General features: G+C 36.8%; 1 protein-coding gene across 3 annotated transcripts in view; it reads left to right on the forward strand.

Moving 5' to 3' along the window:
* Positions 1-22,146, forward strand: part of inaE (inactivation no afterpotential E) — a 125,390-nt gene that overhangs the window by 95,481 nt on the left and 7,763 nt on the right. Inside the window, exons 1-14 of one of the 3 annotated variants that reach the window (XM_074121336.1) lie at positions 4,430-4,597; positions 9,811-10,022; positions 11,894-11,995; positions 13,527-13,704; positions 13,793-13,877; positions 14,280-14,414; positions 14,880-15,082; positions 15,585-15,795; positions 16,468-16,545; positions 16,648-16,874; positions 17,117-17,258; positions 17,339-17,577; positions 18,570-18,593; positions 18,757-18,889. In XM_074121336.1, the coding sequence (XP_073977437.1) occupies positions 4,533-4,597; positions 9,811-10,022; positions 11,894-11,995; positions 13,527-13,704; positions 13,793-13,877; positions 14,280-14,414; positions 14,880-15,082; positions 15,585-15,795; positions 16,468-16,545; positions 16,648-16,874; positions 17,117-17,258; positions 17,339-17,577; positions 18,570-18,593; positions 18,757-18,889 (2,034 nt within the window). In that variant the 5' untranslated portion in view covers positions 4,430-4,532. Of the gene's footprint in view, positions 1-4,429; positions 4,598-9,810; positions 10,023-11,893; positions 11,996-13,526; positions 13,705-13,792; positions 13,878-14,279; positions 14,415-14,879; positions 15,083-15,584; positions 15,796-16,467; positions 16,546-16,647; positions 16,875-17,116; positions 17,259-17,338; positions 17,578-18,569; positions 18,594-18,756; positions 18,890-22,146 lie in introns of those variants that run through there. The other 2 variants (XM_074121333.1, XM_074121335.1) reach the window with 2 other exon arrangements.

Genomic DNA, 22,146 nt, shown 5'->3' on the forward strand with positions numbered 1-22,146 from the left:
TGAGGAGGTAGAGGACCATCTGGGATATGCGGAGGTAGAGGACCATCTGGGATATGCGGAGGTAGAGGACCATCTGGGATATGAGGAGGTAGAGGACCATCTGGGATATGAGGAGGTAGAGGACCATCTGGGATATGTGGAGGTAGAGGACCATCTGGGATATGAGGAGGAAGAAGTAGACATTTTTGTCTGAAATCCACCAACACTTTTTACTTGGGTTCAAATTTAAGAGCAGCCGTTGTGAAGCAATTTGGAAATTTGATAGAAAATTTGGAAAATTAGGGACTGGAAGAAAGAAGCACGAAGACGGAAAGGCAATCTTCAGGCAAACAGGTTTAATAATGAAAAGTTTACGGGCAGACGGTAACAGGATGCGTGCAATTACAAGAGTTTTGGTCGATATAACATACTTGATGGAGGAGCTCTTGTGTGAAATTTTGCACCATTTTGTATTGTTTTGGTACTGAGCCGCCATGATGCTTAACATTCAGCACTAGCAAATCCTTAAACCGGAAGTGATACTTTACAGACGGGATTTACTACTTTTAGATTTCCTCCAAAATTTATCTTTTTGAGAAAATTTCAACTTAGGGCACTTCTAGGAAATAGGATTGGGGATGCGTCTCTCTAAAAGTGTCTTAAGAGTGATGCTGCCACTTAAAAGAGGGTTGCAATTTGTAGCTAGAATTCCAATTTTGACGACATTTCTCAATTTTGATCAATATTAAGTCTTGATGAGCAAATCGGGTAGCTGCGAAAAGTGCCGAAGGATGTGGGCGTCGTGGAAGACGGTTTATATCTTGGTATTTTATTTAAATATATTTTCTTAGTAAATTTAGTTTAGTCTATCAACTCTGGAGAGATTTAAGAGTGAGTAGATGTAGTTAGAAGCAGGAGCTATTTCCATTCCCGCCAGAGATCGATGTAGGCGATTTGGATGAGAAAGAAAGATCTTGTTTCTCTCACTGTTTTTCTCTTGCTTATCCTTTATTTTCTTGTCTTTATTTTGTTGCGGACTGACAAGAGTGTGAGTTGGAGCTGTTGATATCCTGAAGGGTGTTCAGGCGCATGTTTGAACATGTGCGTATGATCAGCAAAGATGGCGGCTTATCTCCAAAATCTCTTTCTCTCTCTAGCTCTCGTTCTATTTTCTTATTCCTGCCCTCTTCTTTCAACCTAAAAAATTGTCTGATTCTCTCAGATGAAAGTGTGCGTGCCTGCCCTCTTTATACCATCTAGATATCTTCTTTCCTTCGAAGTACTAAACCGCTCGTCTCCTTCAAACCAAGTTGACATTCTATCTTCCAAGATGATGAATGCCCTTTCTACTGTTGGAGCGGCAGAAAAACACTTACGAGTATATGTTTATCCTGCAAGTTGACTGGAGAGAGAGACAGAGAATTTATCTTGTACCTCATGTAAATGTTAACTTAATTTAAAGCGTTTTCAAGCCATGTATAATGTCAAATAATTTAGCCAAAATTCTACATATTCAAAACTATTTGCTGGATACGACAGATTCTTGACCAGAAATAAACATTAGTCGATGATTTCATCTATATTCTTTTTACTTTCTCTTACGGATGTAAGAAGCATTTCGATCATTTACGGTACTCGAAATTCAATTTTTCCCGGAAGTACCCGTTTTGAGTATCACTAAGTCCCATCCCCCCCAAAAAATACAATTTAATTTGTGTGTATGTTTCAGCATAACTCAAAAACGAATTCGATATTTGCTTTAAGGGTCACCCATCAGAGCTTTTGTACAAATTCAGCTAACCGGGGAAGCCGCTTTATAGCATCGATTTATCGATTAGAGTTATCGATTATTTATCGATTTATCGATTATAAGAGTTACAAATTTTTATCGATTATTTATCGATTTTTGTTCTTCAAGATCGTATCGAAAACAGCTGCTTGGTATAGTTATCGATAAGTAGGTGTACTTTTATTTGAAACATTTTCCAGTGAGAGGAAACTCTAAGCTTTTCCCTGAACTGTCATTTCGCTCGCTTAAACATGTAAAAATTTTCAAGAAGGAAGTTAATTTTTAGATCAAATTGTAAATTTTAAATCAATAGAATTTTTTTGAATGCAATTAGAAAGATGATAAAAAAAACACTCTTTCATTGGTACAAATTGATCATCAATTGTTAATAAACCAAGTATTTATTGTAGCGTATTTTATTGTCAATAATACGCAAACTGAAATAACTGTCAAGGCCATCTTTTAATGGAATTGAAATAAAATCTAATAAAAGAGCGCCCTCTCACAAGACTTCCTGTGAGTTACTATTGTTACAGTCATAATGTCGAACTTTTTTTCAGCAAACGTTCAGTATGCGCACAAAATAAATATGGCTGCGATGGTGACTAAAGATACTGTCCCTAAAGGATAAGGGTCATTATTACGTCACTAGCAGTAACGCGTGATGTATACCCAACATCTTAGGTGGTTCGAAACCGAAAAAAAATAGGTGTAGATTACGTGATAGATGAGCCACCTCATCACGTAACAGCCAGACAGTTTAAGGAACTTATGATCTCAAGGTCAAAATAAAGTAGCCAATTATATTTTCTTTTTAATAAAACATCCGGCAAAGTCGGGACATTACAAGCTCTGGAGCCAGCTTCCTCATTTCCTTGCATCTAATTTAGCGAACAATGCTCTCTCTCTCAGCACCGTCTCCCCGAGATCTTGATAAGCTTATGAGTGAGAATAAATTTTTTGTGCAGTCTAGTGTACTTCCGTTTGTTGTCTGTGTCCAGCGGCTGTTGGCCCAACTCCAACTAGGAGGTAGTATCATCCTGTCTCCCTACTTCGTTACTAGCTCTGTCTCTCTTCTCTCGTCTATTCTTAATCTAAAACTAAACACTTTCACTTCCACAAATTCCTGTTTACAGGAAACATGGTTGATCGTGTCGAATTTCTGGAATTGAGTTTTGGCAGGAAATTCATTAAGCTTATGGAGTACGTGTGAATATAAAAAGAAAACGAAAGGTCGTGGAAAGCTTAAACTTTGTATTAAGTACCTCGCGGCTTTGAATAATAATAATAATAGGTTAGCGTATTGGATTCCCACGCGGAGGTCCCGGGTTCGAATACAGCTGCTGGCCCTTAGATTTTCTCTTCCTAGGAGCTTCTTACAGCTCACTGTCCGGTGATGGACAGTGTTGTCTGTAACGAGAGAACCACTGACCGGAGGCCGGCAGTGCACTGGAAAAAGCTCCGGGTGCCTATAACCTTAAATGTTGACTCGCCTTAAATCATTAAAAATAATAATAATAAAACCCTACAGTTAACAAAGCGGAAGGAAGTACCCCACATAAGCTATCCCCACGAACAGTTTTATTAACAAAGAAAACGTAATCGGGACAAAAAAAAAGATTTAATGGAAGCCAGCTTCTGGATTGTTCTAATAGGCTAAGGTGACGTATTAGGTTCCGTTTTTAGGAACGTGCTAAAACTGGTATAGTCTAATTGGGTAGTTTGGCTAGCTGCCCTCAAGGTGAACTACTAGAGATCTACTATTGCTGTTCATTGTTGTTATATTAGCGTCCCTATTTATAGCCTGCTATTCCCGTTCCGGATATGTGTACGTATTGGTAGTGGCTTTACTCGGGACGTCTTACTCATCGTCCATCAAATCAAAAGTAGTGCAAAGATGTGGTCTATGTTGGCAACGGAATGGATTCTTCCTGCTGGGACTAGAAGCAGAAGGAAGAATAGGGTCCCGCAGGAAGTGAATGGCTGCTTCTAGCGTGGCCAAAGAAGAGAAGTCCAGAGTATTTTTTCAATGCTTTTTGATCTTCTTAATGGTTTCTATTTTGTAGTAAAAAAATAATAAAAATTTATTATTAGACAGAAAATTGAATAAGACATTACTATTTAATAACGTTCATCAATCTTTATCCTTATTGGTTAGAAGGAGTTTCCCCCCCCAAGCGAATGGATTTCCCCTTAATTGGCGGCTCCCACGCATCACTAAGGAATTCCCAAGAGAACCTGCGTGGTTATCTGGATTGTTGGAGGGGGGGCCCCATCCTAGAATCTTGCTACCTTCTTAAATTCTTCAGGGGAGTTGCAACCCAATATCTGGATTACGGAGAAAGCTGCACTGCTGGCCCATTAGGGACTAGTTATCCAGAACTTTCAGTTTCGTTTCTTCCTCCTCCTCCTCCTCCTGCAGACTTTCCTGGAGAGTCTTTTGTTACTTCTAATTTAAAGGAGTAAAAAATATCTTCAGAATATCTGGGAAGCGTTGCAGGGGGTGATGAGTGACGTTAATTGCATCAGGAGGAGTTTTAAAGAAAAAACAAACAGTTATTTTAATTATTATTTGCCTAATTAGGGAAAAAACAGTTTGGCCAACTGTAATTAATTAAACCCAACAGCTGAACCCAAATATAATCAAACAAATGAATATGAAAATGAAATAAATTCCATATATAAATAATTTTTGACTCGAAAGACAAATTAGGTAATTTAACATTTAAAAGTTTGAGTGACTTTACAAATTAAAATATTTATAATGCAGAGTGTTGTGAAATATTATTATGACAGCATAACTGATGTTCAAGATCGATATTGTTACAGGTCAGTTGAAAAACCTACCCCCCAGCTGTAGAAATAATTTATTTATCTATTCCATAATTTTTGCTTCATAATGTAGGGTGAAGAAGATGATTGGTGAATTGGATTTATTAAAGTAAATACTGACTTCATGAATGGTGTGACGTCGCGCTTTCATAATGACAGATTCACTTTAGGGTGCGTTCGACTAAGCGTTCACAACGACCGCGGTTTTGCCCGTTCCACTTGCTTGCGAACGTTACAATCGAAAACTCAAGTGGAATGGACTATCGGGGCGTTTTAACCGTTCATGTAAACATTACAACTGGCGACCTCGAAAATAAAAGGTCTGTAAATTAAGTAATGAGACTGATTTTTTTTTATTCAAAAAGAATTACAATTCTTTATTGTCACCTTCAAAATAACTTCCTCCTGAAGCCACACAGCGCTGGAGACGTTTCTTCCACTCCTCATAGCAGTGCTCGAACTCCGATACTGGAATAGCACTTCAGCTGGTCGGTTACAGCCGTTTGAATGTTTTCGGCTGTCCCAAAATGAGTTCTCTTGAGGTGATTTTTGCAACTTCGGGAAGAGAAAAAAAGTCATAAGGACTCAAGTCAGGCGAATAAGTGAGGCTGAGGAGCCACAGGAATGTTTTTACTGGCCAAAAACTCTGGTTTATTGAAATTGCTGTGTGACAAGGAGCATTATCGTGATGCAACACCCACTTGTTCTTGATGTTTGGTCTCACACGAATGACCCTTTTTCGAAGTTTTACTTTAATTTACTTTTTAATAAACTCTCGGTAAAAGTGTTGATTGACCTGTTTGACCTTGAGGTAGAAACTCTTTGTGGACGATTCCGTGGATATCGAAGAAAACAAATCAGCTTGCATTTGATCTTCGACTTCGATAAGTCAGGAGCTTGAAGAGGTTATTTTTTTAATTTTAATCCCTTTTATAAGCAGTTACAATAAACTTTATTAATTATTAGTAAAGTTGACTTATATTAAAAATATTTACATATACATATATGTATAATTCAATTTTTATATTACATTTTAGTGGAGTATTTATAAAATTTACGTTTAAATAAAATTAAAATGTCTTTTGTGGCAACAGTAGGATATTTATTAATGCAACGTAATAATGCTTTAGAAAGTTCTTCGTCTAGTTCCGATGAAGAGTGGAATGCAATTTCACAAAATCGCAATAGTGAAAAGCGAAAACTTAGGCCACGTATTATTAACTATCAAAGTGTAATTGATCGTTATTCAGTGATTTAGTCTGTAAAGGGTTAAGTAATTTTTCATTTTATTATTTTTTTTAGACTTTCGAGAAACACATTCAATTATTTACATGAGATAATACTTTCATTTACCTGATATAATTTTTTCGGTCGCCATCTTTTCTTTTAAAAATACGGCGCCAAATTTCTGAACGCCCACTTCGACCCAGCTCTTAAGATGGGGCGTTGTGAGCTTCGCGTGAGCGAAAATAATGACGTCGTTAGTGACGTTTTCGCCACGACCACTAGGACTGCGGTCGTCATTTGGAACGGCTGAAAGTGTAATTGATCGTTGTGAGCGCTTAGTGGAACGCACCCCTAATGTATTCTACTATTGGTCATTAATGCGTACATTTTTTTGTAAAATAAATAAATAGATAAACATTGAAGTCAACTATCTTACCAAAATTGTATCCAAACCCTAAGAACTCGAAAGTAAGGTAGAAGAAGAGTGGGGGAATCCTATCGAATTTCCGTTGTAGAGTTAATATCCGGAAGTGCGCGTTTTAAAGTCCCCTGATGAGAATTATGGGTACGAGAAAATTCTGTGGAAATACAAAAATAGAAAATCTGCACATTGCGTTGAAAGGAAACTAGAAAAAACTTGTCTTTTTTTATGATCTATGATTTTTATGATGACGCGCTCGTCAACATCTGAAGTTATTCGCGCCCCGGAGCTTCTTTTGAGTGCAACTTCCGGTCTGCGGACGTTTTTTTTCTTTTTTGAAAGAGTTAATGTGAAATTATACGAAACAGAAAGCGGCCATAACTTTATGCCCTTAAAATTAGAAATGAGATCTATTTATAAAGTTGGTGCTATCAAAGAAAAAGGAAAACTTCACGGACCTTTTTAAAGGGGGCTTAGGGTCCTGAGTTCCTGTTTGATCTGGTTAAGTGTTACAGCTCTTCTATTCCTTGATTAAACTCGGCAGTATTACAGCCCTTTGAACTTCTAGCCTCTTAAATTATCGATTTAGAATAGTTCATTTTAAGTTTAATACTATGAACGCATTCCTACTGCTGTAGGTCTCACTTAACTATGAGAACTATTTTTTTTTTTATTTAAAAGCTTACCGTAGGAAGTAGTTTCTCTTACAATTGTAAGAGAAAAACCTGACTTGAACACTCGCATGACTTTTTCTTGAAATAGCAACGTTCACACTGTGATTTTTCAAACATTTTTTTATCCTTTTCCTAGGAGCTGCCCCTAAAACTGTTGAGTTTATGAGGAAGATGTAAGTATATAACAGGAAGTCAAAGAATATGAAAGGAGTAGCTTCCGGAAATTTAAGTGGTCCTTCCGGGAAGAGTAATTTTCTTCAGCTCAGAACTCAGAACAATTACAATCAATCTCTAATTCATATTATGTGAGTGATAGGACCATATATATCTCCAAAATGATACTTTAGCGGGAGTCTATTCAATCCCCTTTCCCAAAACTGCCATTGTCGGGAAGAAGCGAAATTGAAATTTCAGGATAACTAGAATTTTGGTCACGTATTTTATTATTTATTAATATTTAACGGATTAAATAATTTCAAACTTTACAACTGGATGTGATATTTTAAAAGGCCGACCCCTTTTCCGGAATTCCTAGACCAAATTTTTCCGGAAAAAAAGTTTTAGAATATAATTTGCGGAATTAGTTATGCGCAATAAGTTAACCAAAACCTAACAGCTATTTTGAAGACAATCTCGAAAAACTGGAAAAAAAAATCGATTGTTTTAAGTAGTATTTCCGGTTGGCTGATTTGTGGAGAGCGGTAGGGTGGCTACTAAACGTTGATATAAGATTTAAATTAGCGTCAGAGAGAGCATTTTGGCCCTAAGAAGCCTTAAAATGGGGATATTTCCGCTAAAAACCCGGAAATCCAAAATTCAGCACATCGCAAATAGTTCCTCTTACCCAGCATCAGCCTGATAAAGAGAAAAAATTTGAAATTTTCAATTTTAAATATTTGGAATAAATTTTCTATTGAATATAAAACAATTTAGTGAGGGTAACATTAATGCAAGGTCGTCAGGCGATTTAAAGAGTAAAGCTGAAATCAATGCAAACAGCTATAGTTGTGGGTTCTCCTCCTGTAATTTATTGCTCTTATCATGGAGGCCGTGCCCGGGAATCACGCACACATGGCTGCCAGTCTGGCGCTCGCTGCATGGTCAGGTGAGTTTTGCACCTCTGTCTGGCAGTCGATCGACAGCATAAAACGTGCTCACTGCAGAATTGATTACCAAATGGGCAACAATGCCGACTGGAAATCTTCATTTCCGCGCCTGATTTTATTACCAGCATCTCTGTCTCACACACACACACACACACTATAATGTCGTCATAATGATATCCGGGTTAAGATGGCCACCAATCTACGAGCAGTTTTTTGGTCTGGATTGAATCTGATTTGTTGGCTACGAATTGTCTGGTAACTTGCCCGATCTCCTTTCAAGTGACAGTTTCCAGGTCTCTCTGCACTTGCGATAAGATATCCGCTTTATCACTTCTGTTTTCCACCAGATAATTGTGGCCTTGCATGCACAAACCAGTTTGTGGATGATGGCCTCCTAAAGTTAGGCGTGCACAACTCACGGCTTTATGGTAGACAGCTGATAACTGTGTGCGTGATAACTGCTACATCCATTGATTGATATGAGAATCTGTCAGGCTCTACAAATAGTCCAATCCACAGTACTTCCTCGTTGGGACCCTGATGGGCACTCAAAGTTAGCCTTGGAAGTTCTTAAGAGGAGAGAAGCCCACATCCGCCCAGTTTATCACTTCGCGCAAAGCCATTCTATTAATAATTACAGCTAATGTAGTTTCACTTTCATGTAGCGGTTCTAAATACCCAAATATTGGCATAATGCTTCCAGCCAAGAGAATGGTCCATTAATGCCCACATTCAGTGGGATGTATCTTAAACATGCTAATCTGATACTTGCCCAAAATGTGCATAAATTTGTCTCCATTAATCTGTCATTGGGACAGCAGCATTAATATCTATCAGTGCAGGGAACACTAACAGCATGTCTGCAATTTCTCACATTTCCACATTCATGTCAATATTTAAGCTCCAATTTAGTCAGCTGTTTTGAAAACTCAAAATTAGAACTCGTCACAATTTAACAAAAAAACTTACAACAAAAGTGCCACAATTTAACCTTCACGTAGACGACCCGCCTAACAGATTCTAACTGAATATAAAAACTAAGTTCAGAGTTCAAAAAAAAAAGATAGTAACGATTAAAAATAGTTATAATAGTTTTATGAGTTTGGTCAGATGCTGAAACAACCAACACTAGGGCATGTAAAAGTAATGGCGGAGATAGTGAGTGAATTCCTTTTAGCACATGTATTGTTTATTCAAGATAATTCATTAAGATAAAGGGTGCACAATGGCGGCCACCATTGGTGGTGGTGGGGGTGGATGGATGATGGTGCCTGTACAGACATGTCCATTGTCATTCCTATATAGGTTATCTGTAATTTTCATCGTTCTTCATTTTCATTCTCTCACCCTCTTTATCTTGTTTGTAAATTTCCCAAATAATATTATAATTAATTTGTCTGTCGGATTTGCCACCACCTGTTGTTATCTTTTGTTATTCAGACAAAAGAAGAATGTGCTGTGGCAAGATTAAAATACAATACATAAATTCAAATTAGTATTTGTATGAATAACTCTGTACTGGTCTGTATGCAAGGAACTTGGTCAGCATGACTCAAATTTGAACAAAGTAGACGCAGAAGCTCTCATTTGATATCAATAAGCTATTGGCCAAAGTCGGCCAATCGGGAGGGCTTTTTTTAGATCAATTTTTTACAGTCTGTTACTTTACTGCAGTTAAGAGAAGATACTCTAAACACGTGAAGATTTTCGATTTTGAGAATCTTGTACTGTGGATCCCTTAGAAAACTATCTAATAATGAAATATATATTTTGTGTTCTCAGGTTTGTAGTCCTGGTGACAGTGCTCTCTGTAGGAGACTTCTCGCCGACGGAACGATGTGCTACCTTACTCTGGGAATACTGTGTCTGCTATTCGGCCATACTGCTCGCCTCCATGGTGCTGGATGTAGTCCTGTCTGTGGCCGCCATGAGAGGCGGTATTTTAGACACTGAACCAAGGAGACATGTTAAATATATTATTTACATCAGATTGTGTAAGTATTTTGTAATAAAATCACGAATAAATAAATAAGTCAATTATACGAACCATAAAGCTGTATAAAAAATACATTTCACCAAATATATCCGGTATTAAGGTTCCTGAACTAACCAAATTGAATTAAACCAAAAAACTGAAAAAAATAATCAATAAAATGGAAATACTGATAAAAAAAATTATGTCCAGTTAAGGCTGTCTAATAAAATATCAAATTTACGTTCAGCAGTATGTAAGACGGTTTTTGAAACAGATTTTATTATTCTGTAAAGAGAATACAATTTTATATATAAAGTACTACAAAACATTACAAATAAATATAATATAATACATAAATAATTAGAACAATATAATACCTGTAAAGAATAATTAAATTACTAGTTTATATGTACCGTCACTGAACTCTATGAAAACACTCTAACGAACTATGTAAATGTAAACACTCCAAAGTGACGCTAAACTTTCCGAGACTGTAACCTAACATTCAGGTTGTGTAGAGTTGTCGTCAGTACGCTCTGATGGCACCTGAAAAATATTGGAAGGGGGGGGCAATTAGAGAAATAAAAAGATATTAAAAGGAAAGAATTTGGGAGAGCAATTGGGAAAATGAGAATTACCACTAATTAATAATAAGGTTTGGAAGGGTGGGGGACGCCACAACACTCAGAATACTAACAGAGATTGGATAGAATATGGTCTTATATTTTTAAATAATTCAGCTGTATGTTACAAAAACACACATAATGTGGTTTAGACCATGCAAAATATAGGTATATTAAAAAGACTTACAATTTGGTACCATACGAGACATACAATTACAATCAGCACGTGCTTGGCTTCTTATTACAATTTATGTTCCTTCGCTATTACAACATTAATTCACACCTTGACACAATAGAAATAGACTTCGCGACATTAATGGCCATTAAATAATTATATTAAGGTCTTTAAGGAGACACAGGACAGGGGACCTACACGCCGGTGTAGCAGGAAGACATCTTGATCATGGCTGGAGTTGGCGGCAACTGACATACAAGGTGACACCAACTGCAGTTCCGTTGAGTAGCCCAAAGGGCGCTTTCCTCATGAGAAGCCCCCGGGCAACTGGCTCGAACTCCCAGGCACAAGCTGGAGCCCCCACTCCTTCCTCTTCTCCAGTTCTGCCAACTGGGCAATAATGCGCTATTAACACCAAAAGACAAATTCTAGGCCGGGGGGCCAGCACCTTTATAAGTATTTCGTGTTTTTTTTCCTGTAGGGCCTTCAAAGGAATGAAGTAGTAGTCTATAAAATGAAAGATTGTCTACTTGTGATTATTTCAAATTGGTCCATGTGTGCGCGCATCAGCTTGCAGATCTGTATGTGAGTCCATCTTAATTCAAAAACTAAAACTTGTGGAAAGTTGAAATTTAAGATTTCGCTTCGGTCGCCCAACAACCAGAGAGTACCATACAATCAAGTTTTGGTGTAAAATCAGTAGGATCATTTTTATAGAATCAATTTCTCCAAAATTTTGTAGCTATACGCGAGATTCGAACCCCCGGGGTTTCTCACACGTTCGTGACCACTCGCACCAACACCCGCGCCGATTCCTTATTAGAAATAAGTAGTAAGAGAAAGGCACTGTGTCCATCCGCACCGGATTTGTAGCTATTCTCAGGGTACGTCTATTGATTAACTGATATAAACAGGAACCGTCTTTCCTTAAACTTAAACAATGGGTTTTTCCGGCCAGAAATTTGTTTGATTTTTGTGTACAGTCTCAGACGAAAGGTGGGTGAAGTAGATAGTTGCTAAATTCAAATTAAAATTTTGTTTCAGCAATGAAACTATCTGCATTTTACTTGATATCCATGTACAATGTTTTAGGCGTGATGCTGGTGGAGACAGCGTGGCTTTCGTTCGCTGTTTTCTGGTTGGTGGTCAATTATAAAACCTGTCCTGTTGAAGGAGTTAAAGAAGCAATACTTGGTAATCTACTTTTGTTAACACTAATTAAGTAATTACTCTGAAATTGTTGCTTAATCTTACTTTTTATAGCGTGCATGAAATACTTCATTTAAATTCAAATTTCCGCTGCAAATTATACGCACTCATGCTGTAGTAAATATCTGCTACATATTTTGTCCATTTCTCAGCAAGATTACCTCGGATGCTGTAATGTAGCGCTTTATTAAAAATTTCTCTGTAGTGGAACAGACTTGTTGGCCATCTATCGGCATTTAATTCAACTATACAGAAGTAGTTCTGAATTTTAGTTTATTGTAATATTTATTTGAAAACTTCGTTAATAATCAATATTTTGGGGGGGATATTTATCCCCCTCCAAAATTAAATTTGGTTGTGAACACTCTCACGACTTCCTGCTTCTCTCAAGGAAACTCAGAAATTTCCTTCAAACATTTATACATAATTCTTCACCAAATTTAAGCAGCTTATTACAGGGACTTTACCCTAACTTATATGTGGATGTAGTAGTAGACTAATTCAACCAATAAACTGTTGTTACTATGCTTGTAAACAAAATGGAAATACGAGTAAATAAATATTTAAATTCATTTCCAATAAAACATAAAATTGTTCAGCAAACATATAATTCTTACCTAATCTCCATTGGCTACCCTCCTTGGATGTGTATTTACATATAAACCGGAATGTTATCAGAAGGAGCCATTCAAATAAATATCACTTTAGAAACAGTGTAAGGGGAGAGCTGCACATTCCGAAAGGTTACAACTGATTAAATATTGCATGCGCTAGATAGACCAGCAAACCCCTCTGTGACTGGCTGAACGTGCAGGATTAACAAAAGATCTACAAGGGGGATGGTGCTTTCTCCTGGAGCACTGTAACTTGAGTGTGACTCACTTCTGTTATGTCCATTAGTTATGGATATTTGTTCCCATCCGAATTGTATTCCTTGTTACAATCATTCAGCTCCCAATCGAACCAAGCTGTGCATTCTGTGCCCATGAATGAAGTTAGCATAATTTACATAAATATTCGTTTCGTTTGAAGGGGAAAATTGGTTGCCATTCGCCAAATTTAACTTGATCTACGATAAAGACTTAAATCCTGGTTTTTCCCATTATGGCTATAGTCTCGCAGAACTATGAAACAATTTTGGATTGTAAATGAAGTATTACTCTCTATTTATTATGCATAAATTACTTCATTTTATACATTTTTTTTAGTTCCCATCTGAAATATACGATTTGTGAGTTACCCATGCGTGTGATAAAAAGTAGTTCTGTTCTGCGAGGGGGGAATCGAGGAAAACAATCACTGTAGAAGTAGCTGAACCTTTGAGAAGTAACTAGGAGGCACGCAGGGACTCCCAGATCCTCGAAGAAATGGTTAAAACACAAACACACCCTAATAGGCCTTTTTTTTTTTTTTATCAAAAACCACTATTTCGGACTTAGAAAACTTTGACAATTGTAATTATTACAAGTATGTACATACATATATTTACTGATTTTATGTTCATTATTTTATTTAGGAATGGTGATCTGCAATTGGGTGGTTGTACTCACTGTGATGTTCACCGTCTGGTGTGTATTCGATGCTGCAGGAAGATCCTGGGTGAAAATGAAGAAATATCAACGATCAATGAGAGAGTCAGAATCCAGATTCCAATATAAGCGTTCTGGTAATCGTGCACGAAACTGGAGACAGAGGTTATTATCTTTCAGTTGATAATTTCTCGTGGAGTTGTACATTATATAGTTATTTGTATTCAAACTATAATTGTTATTTTGAATGCAGAAAAGTACTCCGGGCTTACCAAGACAGTTGGGACCATAGATGTCGTCTTTTGTTCTGCTGTATACGAAATAGCGATCGTAGTAAGGTTAGTATAGCAACTACATGGTTATCCGCGAGGTTGTTTGTTTATGTCTGTGAAATTGTGTAGTTTTCCCGCTTTTGTGCTTTTCTAAAAAAGACTGCCTCTTTAGTGATTATTATTCTTTTTATTTTTAATCTCTGATACTAGACAACGTCAAAATCGTGTAAGTTCTTCTAAAAACTGAATCTAGTATTAAGCAAGGCCAGGAACTGCAATTGAAGACTTAAGAGGCAGAACAGGTTCTATGAAGCAAAAAAGAAACTTAAAGAAGAGGAAATGAAAACGAGATTTCTGGCCCATTATTCAGACAATAAATTTTTATATAAAAAGGAAATGCAACAATCCTTGTTAATAACAATAACTTCTCGATTTATTGATAATATGTTTCTATTTTATTTGTTACAGAATTCCTTCACAGATATAGCTAGATTACTCTCAGATTTCTTTAGAGATTTAGACGTGGTACCTTCAGATGTAGTCGCTGGATTGGTGTTGCTGAGGAAATTCCAGAAAATAGAAAGAGAAGCAAACGTAAATCAGGTAAAACTTATTCGGGAAATATGTTTTCTAGAAAATAATTAGTTCTAGAAAGTAACAGGAAAATAAGGTTGTTTTCTTTTAATGGGGCATTTGGCGACCTGTTATCATGCGCTCTGGTGGCAGGAGAAACCCTCTTACTGCAGCAACCCCAGCCTGGTGTTAACTCACCTGTTTCCTTCAATACCCTCTCTAGATATACTGAAAGAATCTTCCCCCAATTCAGGACAAAGGATTACAGGAATTCCCTTCCAACACCTGAACCTGTCCGTGCCAAAGTTTGTACATCTCATTACCGTTTTATGTGAACCAACATCCATAGGATATCATATTTTTCTTTAATTTAAATAAAGTTGCATCTTCTAGGATTTATTTTGGTTTAGTGTGCTTAGGCAGTTGGCCTGAAACATCTCTTGTACTATTATGTAAATAAATAAATTTCAAATTTAAATTTAAACCTCTTTCCAGCGTAAGAACGACACATACGAGTACCTAAGTGGTGTGCCGGTCACTCCTAGGACGAAGTTTCTACCACTGGGCGATGTCCAGCACTATCAACACTTCCAAGCGGTCATCCACTTCATGAGATTCGCTTTGGCCGCTTATGGATGGCCAATTTTTATCATGACCGAACCAGTAACTAGTGTTTGTAAACTCTGTCCTAATTTCAGGTAAACTTTTCATTTAAAAACTATAATAATGTGATAAAATTCAATTGCAATTGAAGTGTATATTATAGCCACACTGCAGTCTTTGCAAGGCATCCGAGTACATTCTGATAGAGTACATACTAGGGTCTAGATTGTTTTGATTACAACCAATTATAGTAAACGGCTGTAATTCAGTGGTTCCCAACCTGAACTAATACGTCATTTTTAATACTAATTGAAATGAATCAACAAAAATAACAAGTACTAATGTTACATTCGAAGATCTAGGGAATTCTCGATTTATGACAAATATTAAGCCTAATCGAGGAAAACTGGCCTCCATTTATCAGGCTCTCACTTTTTATGAAATTTAATTAATGTGATTAATATAAATGTAAAATGAAAATTGAATCGTAATCAAATTGAAAAGAGATACATTTTTTTTAAGAACGTACATTATTTCCTGTAAAGTTTCTTACATTTCCAGATACATTTAGTGAACGTTAATTTATTTCCTTTACAGTTGCCTGTTGTGTCGCAGTAATCCGAATGTAAACGGTGATAACTGTTGCGGATGTAACTATGCTGCATTGAAAGGCATGCTAAGCAAAGGCCAGGCGAGCATAGTCTATGCAACATATCATGTTGACGTGGCGGAAACACCATTCTTTGTTGCAGTGGATTTTACAAGAAGCAAAGTGGTTGTCAGCATTCGGGGTACTTTATCAATGAAGGTGAGCTTATGTGAGGGTGATGTTTAGAAATTAAGGACAAAAGGATCCATTAACAATGGAGTAGCAGTCTCGTGTTATTGAAATACATGCAAATTTAGTATTTGAAACCTGGTTTGGACTTATGGGTTCTGGCCATTTATTGGACAGTTGCTTTACTGTAACGGAAACAAGGTTACGCGTTCAAAGTGGAGAGAACCAACTTCTAGCTACATAAATATTAGCATACTTGGAAATGACTGAGCAATCAGACGTTAAGAATTGGTGGCTGATGTTATTCTATTCATCGATACTGATGTTCGCTGTGGATTGTCTCCTAATGCAAATTATCAGTTGATATCTTTTGAGAAGAGATATAGAATTGTCGGTATTCAATAAACATTATACATTCAAATTGCATTGAAATTCTTTCGTTAAGAGAATAAATAGAATGCAATTTAATTAGAGAGGATTAAATTTCGATTTTTACAGCTACTACACATGCAACCGTTGAGGAGAGAACCAATTTGCTTGGAACATTTTGACTGAAACATGCCTTATTGTAGAGCAGTTTCGACAGCTTAAATATTTTGGATGCAACTTAAGTTTAATTTAAAAAAAAATCAAGTTTGCTCTCTGACTGAAGAAAAAGTTACGTATTTTGGAAAACTTATTAATCTATTTCTTTCTTTGCAGGATGTAATCACAGATTTAAATGCAGAAAGTGAAACGTTACCTTTAAATCCTCCTAAAGAAGATTGGCTTGGCCACAAGGTAAAAGCTTTAAATTTCCCTCAAAGTTGTCTGTTGTTTAAATACCTTTTTTTAAAAAAATGAAAATTGCATTTTTCCATCATATCCTGGTTTTCTGGACAGGGTATGGTCCACGCTGCAGTATACATACGAGATAAACTAGAAGAAGAGAACATCCTGGGTGAAGCTTTTCAGCTGGCGGCCAAACAGAAACCTGACGAACAGTTCGGTCTAGTGCTGGTAGGACATTCTCTGGGAGCTGGAACCGCTTCCATACTAGCAATCCTTTTGAGACAAACCTATCCAGATCTTCAGTGTTTCGCTTACTCACCACCAGGTGGATTGTTAAGGTACGGTGAGGATTTTGAAGTCAGTGAAGTTTTTAAAGTTATCTAGCTACTTCTTGGCTAGCGTTACGCATTTCTGGGAAACTTACTCCGGCAATCAGGGCAATTACAGTACTTCTTCAATTGCAACTTTGCATAACTTCATTCAGTAATCCAAAAATGAAAAATCTAATCCATTAATGTGATACTTTAAGAGAAAATGATATTTCTTGGAATTAATATATTTTGTTCCCTCCCCTCGCTAGCATGCCCGCTGTACAATACACGAAAAGTTTCATCACATCTGTTGTCCTTGGTAAGGACGTAGTGCCCAGGATAGGATTACATCAGATGGAATCCTTGAGGGCCGATCTAATTAATGCTATCAAAAGAAGCCGAGATCCAAAGGTAAAAGCTAACCTTTTAAATCTATCTAAAAAAAACATTTAATTATATAAACATTACATAACTGAAATGCATTATTCCAGTGGAAAACTATAACATGCAGCGTTTTATGCTGTGGTTGTGCGCCAATGCCAACATCCGCTGTCGAACTGAAAGCAGATTGTGCAACAATGCAAGCCTACCAAATGGAGAAAAAATCAGCAAGAGCCGCAGCATCAGCCGTACACCCACATGACAATACCATATCGTTGACACTGCATCAACCTCTCTACCCGCCAGGCAGTATCATCCACGTAGTTAGACATCATCCGTCCAAGACTGAGTTAGTAGAACTAGATTGTTCAATGATTGAAATTCTCTTTAAATATGTCTGATATGTTTTTTTTATAATCGGTTTTTAATTAAAAAAGAATTAATAATTAGTAGTGAAAGCGAAAAGTCGTATATGTCGGGATGAAAATTTAAAATACTCTTCAAGGAATAGGTACGTAAAAGTGAATCAGTCCGCTTTATGGGATGTATTTTTGAATTCCTGGTCATTTTTTCGGGAACCTTTGAGAATTAGCCGTGGGTTAATGAATTGGCAGCTATATTCAAATAAACCTAGGACAGGGGTCGGCAACCTATTTTAAGTAGCCATTTCTCCTTAAATAATTTTGATAAATCTTACCAAGAGCCGCAAGGATGATAGTGTATAAAACTGTAGATCATTTGTATTCCCAAATTATTATTTTATGATATTAAATAACATTTAAATGTTTTATACACTTATTTTCACATATTGCAAAGTAAATAAACAAATAAATAAACCTGTATTTGAATGAAAATGGCGGCAGTCCTATATAATTACGTACTGTATTTTAATATAATTCTATTCAATTTCAAACCAATCACATTTAAAATTCTATTTGAAAAAATATCTTTACTTCAATAAATGAAATTTTCATTTGTTTCAATAAAATTGAAATATACAATTTATTTTGGACAGGCTGAAGAGCCACAAAATTTGGATAAAAGAGCCGCTGCGGCTCGCGAGCCGCGGGTTGCCGACCCCTCACCTAGGAAATGGTGGAATTTTATTGAACAACTTGTCCTATTTTCTTGTATTCATTTTTATTTAAAATAAAATATTAATAAATTTTTTGCTTCTAACTCCGGGGATTTAATTGACTATTACATAACAGAAGTAGTAGAGATCGATAGTAGTATCCACCTTGGAAAAGAGCTCGATGAATAGAAAATTTTGAAATGGTTTTACTTATCACTATCATTAATCTAATCCATATTTTTACATGTCTTGCAATAACATTATAGGCAAAAATATGAAAAGAAGTGGAGGTAAGTTATTTTTGAGCTCAATAACACTACTCCTCAAAATTGAGGTTTCCTTCTGCACTCAAAGGTGAAGAGAACCGGCAATCTAACTGTTGCCAACAATGTTCCTTGAAGTTATTGTTTCAGATGTCATAATCCGTCTTTTTTTTTTTTTTTAATTTTGCAGGCAAGTACTTAAAAAACATGATCCTGTTTATCAAGCAATCTGGGCCAACAATACTGATTTTGATGAAGTACTTATTTCGCCTGTGATGATTCAAGATCATATGCCCGACAAAGTTCTAGAAGCACTTAACAAGGTATATTGCTTAATTTTTATTTATATTGAAACTAAATTTTAAAAAATTCACAAGCAACTGAATATTCCACCGGTACCATGGAAGGAAATTATTCCATGTTGATTAGGTTTTTTTTAAAAAAAGCTCTTTTCTTTGTGTTTTATTATTCTAATTGTTGGCATTCTTCTTCCCAAAAGAAATGAAGAATGAAATATATTTCAAGATTTTGAACCGAAACTTTAATGAATCAATACTAAGAAAGAATTCACCCCATGAGAAAGTAGATGGCTCTTGCAAATCTGAATCCTATGTACTTTTCAATACCGTCAGTACTGAAGCGAATCCCTGCGCAAGACAACACGGAATCGCTTCAAGAGGATTAACTCTGCCCAAAGGAAATAATGTTTCGCTTTCCAGACTATACGAGGGTCGTTTGAAAAGTCCGTGCAAAGTCAGAGAGATAGCACCACTGGCGCGTATCGAGGTTATGTTTAGTTAGTAGCATCTCTTGGACACATCAAGTTTCAGCCAGATCGGTCTATTACTTTGTGTTTGGCATTCGTTTGAATCGAGGAAGTCGAGTGATTTTCAAAAAATGGACGAAAAAGAATTTCGTGTGTTGATTAAACACTACTTTATGAAAGGCAAAACGCCTCAGGAGACTAAAGAGAAGCTTGATAAACATTATGGTGCCTCTGCACCTTCGATTAGAACAGTTTATAAGTGGTTTCAAAATTTTCGTAGTGGCCATATGGGCACAAGTGACGCTGAACGTTCTGGGCGCCCTGTTGAGGTTACTACTCCAGAAATCATTGATAAAATCCATGATATGGTGATGGATGACAGAAGAGTGAAGGTGCGTGAGATTGCTAGTGCTGTGGGCATCTCGAATGAACGGGTACATAATATTTTGCATCAACATTTGGACATGACAAAGCTATCCGCAAGATGGGTGCCGCGATTGCTCACACTTGACCAAAAACGAAATCGTGTGAAGTGTTGCAAGGACGGTTTGCAGCTGTTCCAGAAGAATCCGCAGGACTTTAAGCGTCGTTTTGTCACTGTGGATGAAACATGGATACATCACTACACTCCTGAGACCAAAGAACAATCTAAACAATGGGTTACCAAGGGGGAATCTGCGCCAAAATAGGCGAAGACCGTTCCTTCGGCCGGAAAGATTATGGCGACTGTCTTTTGGGATTCGCAAGGAATAATCCTCATCGACTATCTGGAAAAGGGTAAAACTATTAAAGGTGCATATTATTCATCGTTATTGGACCGTTTGAAAACCGAGCTGCAAGAAAAACGCCCACGATTGGCCCACAAAAAAGTCCTTTTCCATCACGACAACGCACCAGCTCACACCTCAGCAGTTGTGGTCGCAAAATTAATGGAAATAGGGTTCCAACTCGTTTCACATTTCCCCTATTCTCCAGACTTGGCTCCCTCGGACTACTATTTGTTCCCCAATATGAAGAAATGGCTGGCGGGAAAAAGATTTTATTCAAACGAGGAGGTGATTGCAGAAACGAATGACTATTTTTCAGACTTGGACAAATCCTATCATTCGGAAGGGATCAAAAAACTAGAGCAGCGTTGGACGAAGTGTATAAGCCTAAAAGGAGACTATGTTGAAAAATAAAAAAGGTTTACCCCAAAAAATTAAGTAGTTTTTATTTTTGCACGGACTTTTCAAACGACCCTCGTATTTATTTCAAAATGATTCCATACTGAGACTTAATTCTACTTAGTTTTCCTTTTAAAAGAATTAGATTGTAACTAATAAACCGCTTTAGTTCAATTTACTCGGAATGCCTAGTAAAAAAAATGGGTTCCTCCCCCAAAAAAATTAAGGAACATTTTAAATGGAATTCTAGTCAGCCTCTTCGATTCCAGACACGCCTCTCTTTCCTCGCTTTCAACTCAGCGTAGATTCTGTAGTTATCACACACAGAGATTTCAATGCGTTTATTAATCTATAAAAAGACAACCTTAAAAGTGTTCCTAGATTTTCTAGTTTTATAGTTCACGTTTTTACCGCTAAGCTTCCTCTAGATATCCTTCTTTCTAAGCGAAAAGGAGAATTTACAAAATTTGAAATTCCGTAATAATGTGCTTCATATTTGCATAAAAATAAGTTTTCCCTTTTCTTTTTTCTTTTCTTTTTCCATGAATTTCCAATAATATGGCTTACATCTTATTTATACAAAGAAAAAAACACATTAAGTATTGATAATAAAATTTTCTGATGTGCACGTAAGCTTTTAATGGAATCTTTGCATGATGTTAGAATTTTCTTTCAATTCAGATATTTTTCTTACAAAAAACAAACGCATGAGCTATCAGTTATTTTATTTTCTTAATGGATTAGATGAATTTAGGATTTATGACCTGAAGCTTTAAAATGGTCTCTCTCTTGCTTTAGTAAAAGTAAATATTAGGAGTCTTAAAAAAATTGTAGCCATTTACACCGTTAATTTAGATTTTGCGGCCCCCCCCCCTCAACAGAGTGTAAGAACAATAAAGCAAGCTTTTTGCGATTTGATTGTAAACAAAATGTCATAAAAACTTGAAATAGCTTGAAATAAAGAGCTTAATTTTCTACTTTGATGTCACACCCTAACTTTTTAGCTAAACAAGGAGGCGAAAAGTGTGGTTATCTTTGACCTGGCTTCAGTCTTTTCCTGAACTACAACTTCCCAGTAGAGCTTTTTTTCTTTTTTTTTTTCTTTCTTCGAGGGGGGAAAAATGCCAACGGCACCTTCCGACAATCTTTCGGGTGTGTGAGGCTCAACCCACTAAAAAAAACCCTCCCCTTCAGGCGTAAATATCCATCCCGGAACCGCCAAACAGCATTACATCGGCATGGCGCCTCGTATACTTGGCTTTCCTTCTTTTTTTTTTAACCTTCCACCTTACCTACAATAATTGGAGGTCCTTCTTTTTCCTTATTAATATTTTTTTTAACAATGGAAGATACCTTTTGCCCAAACTTCCTTATCTTCCAGCATCCGTCCGACGAAGCTGTCCGGAGCTATAGGACCGGTGACTTCCTGCAAGCTTCTTCTTTCTTGTACCCATTGTGTACACACAAAAAAAGGTGTGCAGGGCGTCATCCGAGTCCGAGTCCCCGTAAATACACGCCCCAGACGGCCTTTTCCCTATTTTTTTTTTTTTTAAGGAATCCTGCGAAGTACCCGTGGCCAGTAAGGAATTGTGAGAGGTAATAATCTACCTCTCCATGACAAATTAGCTTGGATCTCTTAATTTCAGAG

The sequence above is a fragment of the Rhodnius prolixus genome, unplaced genomic scaffold (genome assembly GCF_049639745.1).
Source record: "Rhodnius prolixus isolate KJV_2025 unplaced genomic scaffold, Rpr scaffold_8, whole genome shotgun sequence".
Taxonomy (NCBI): Eukaryota; Metazoa; Arthropoda; class Insecta; order Hemiptera; family Reduviidae; genus Rhodnius; species Rhodnius prolixus.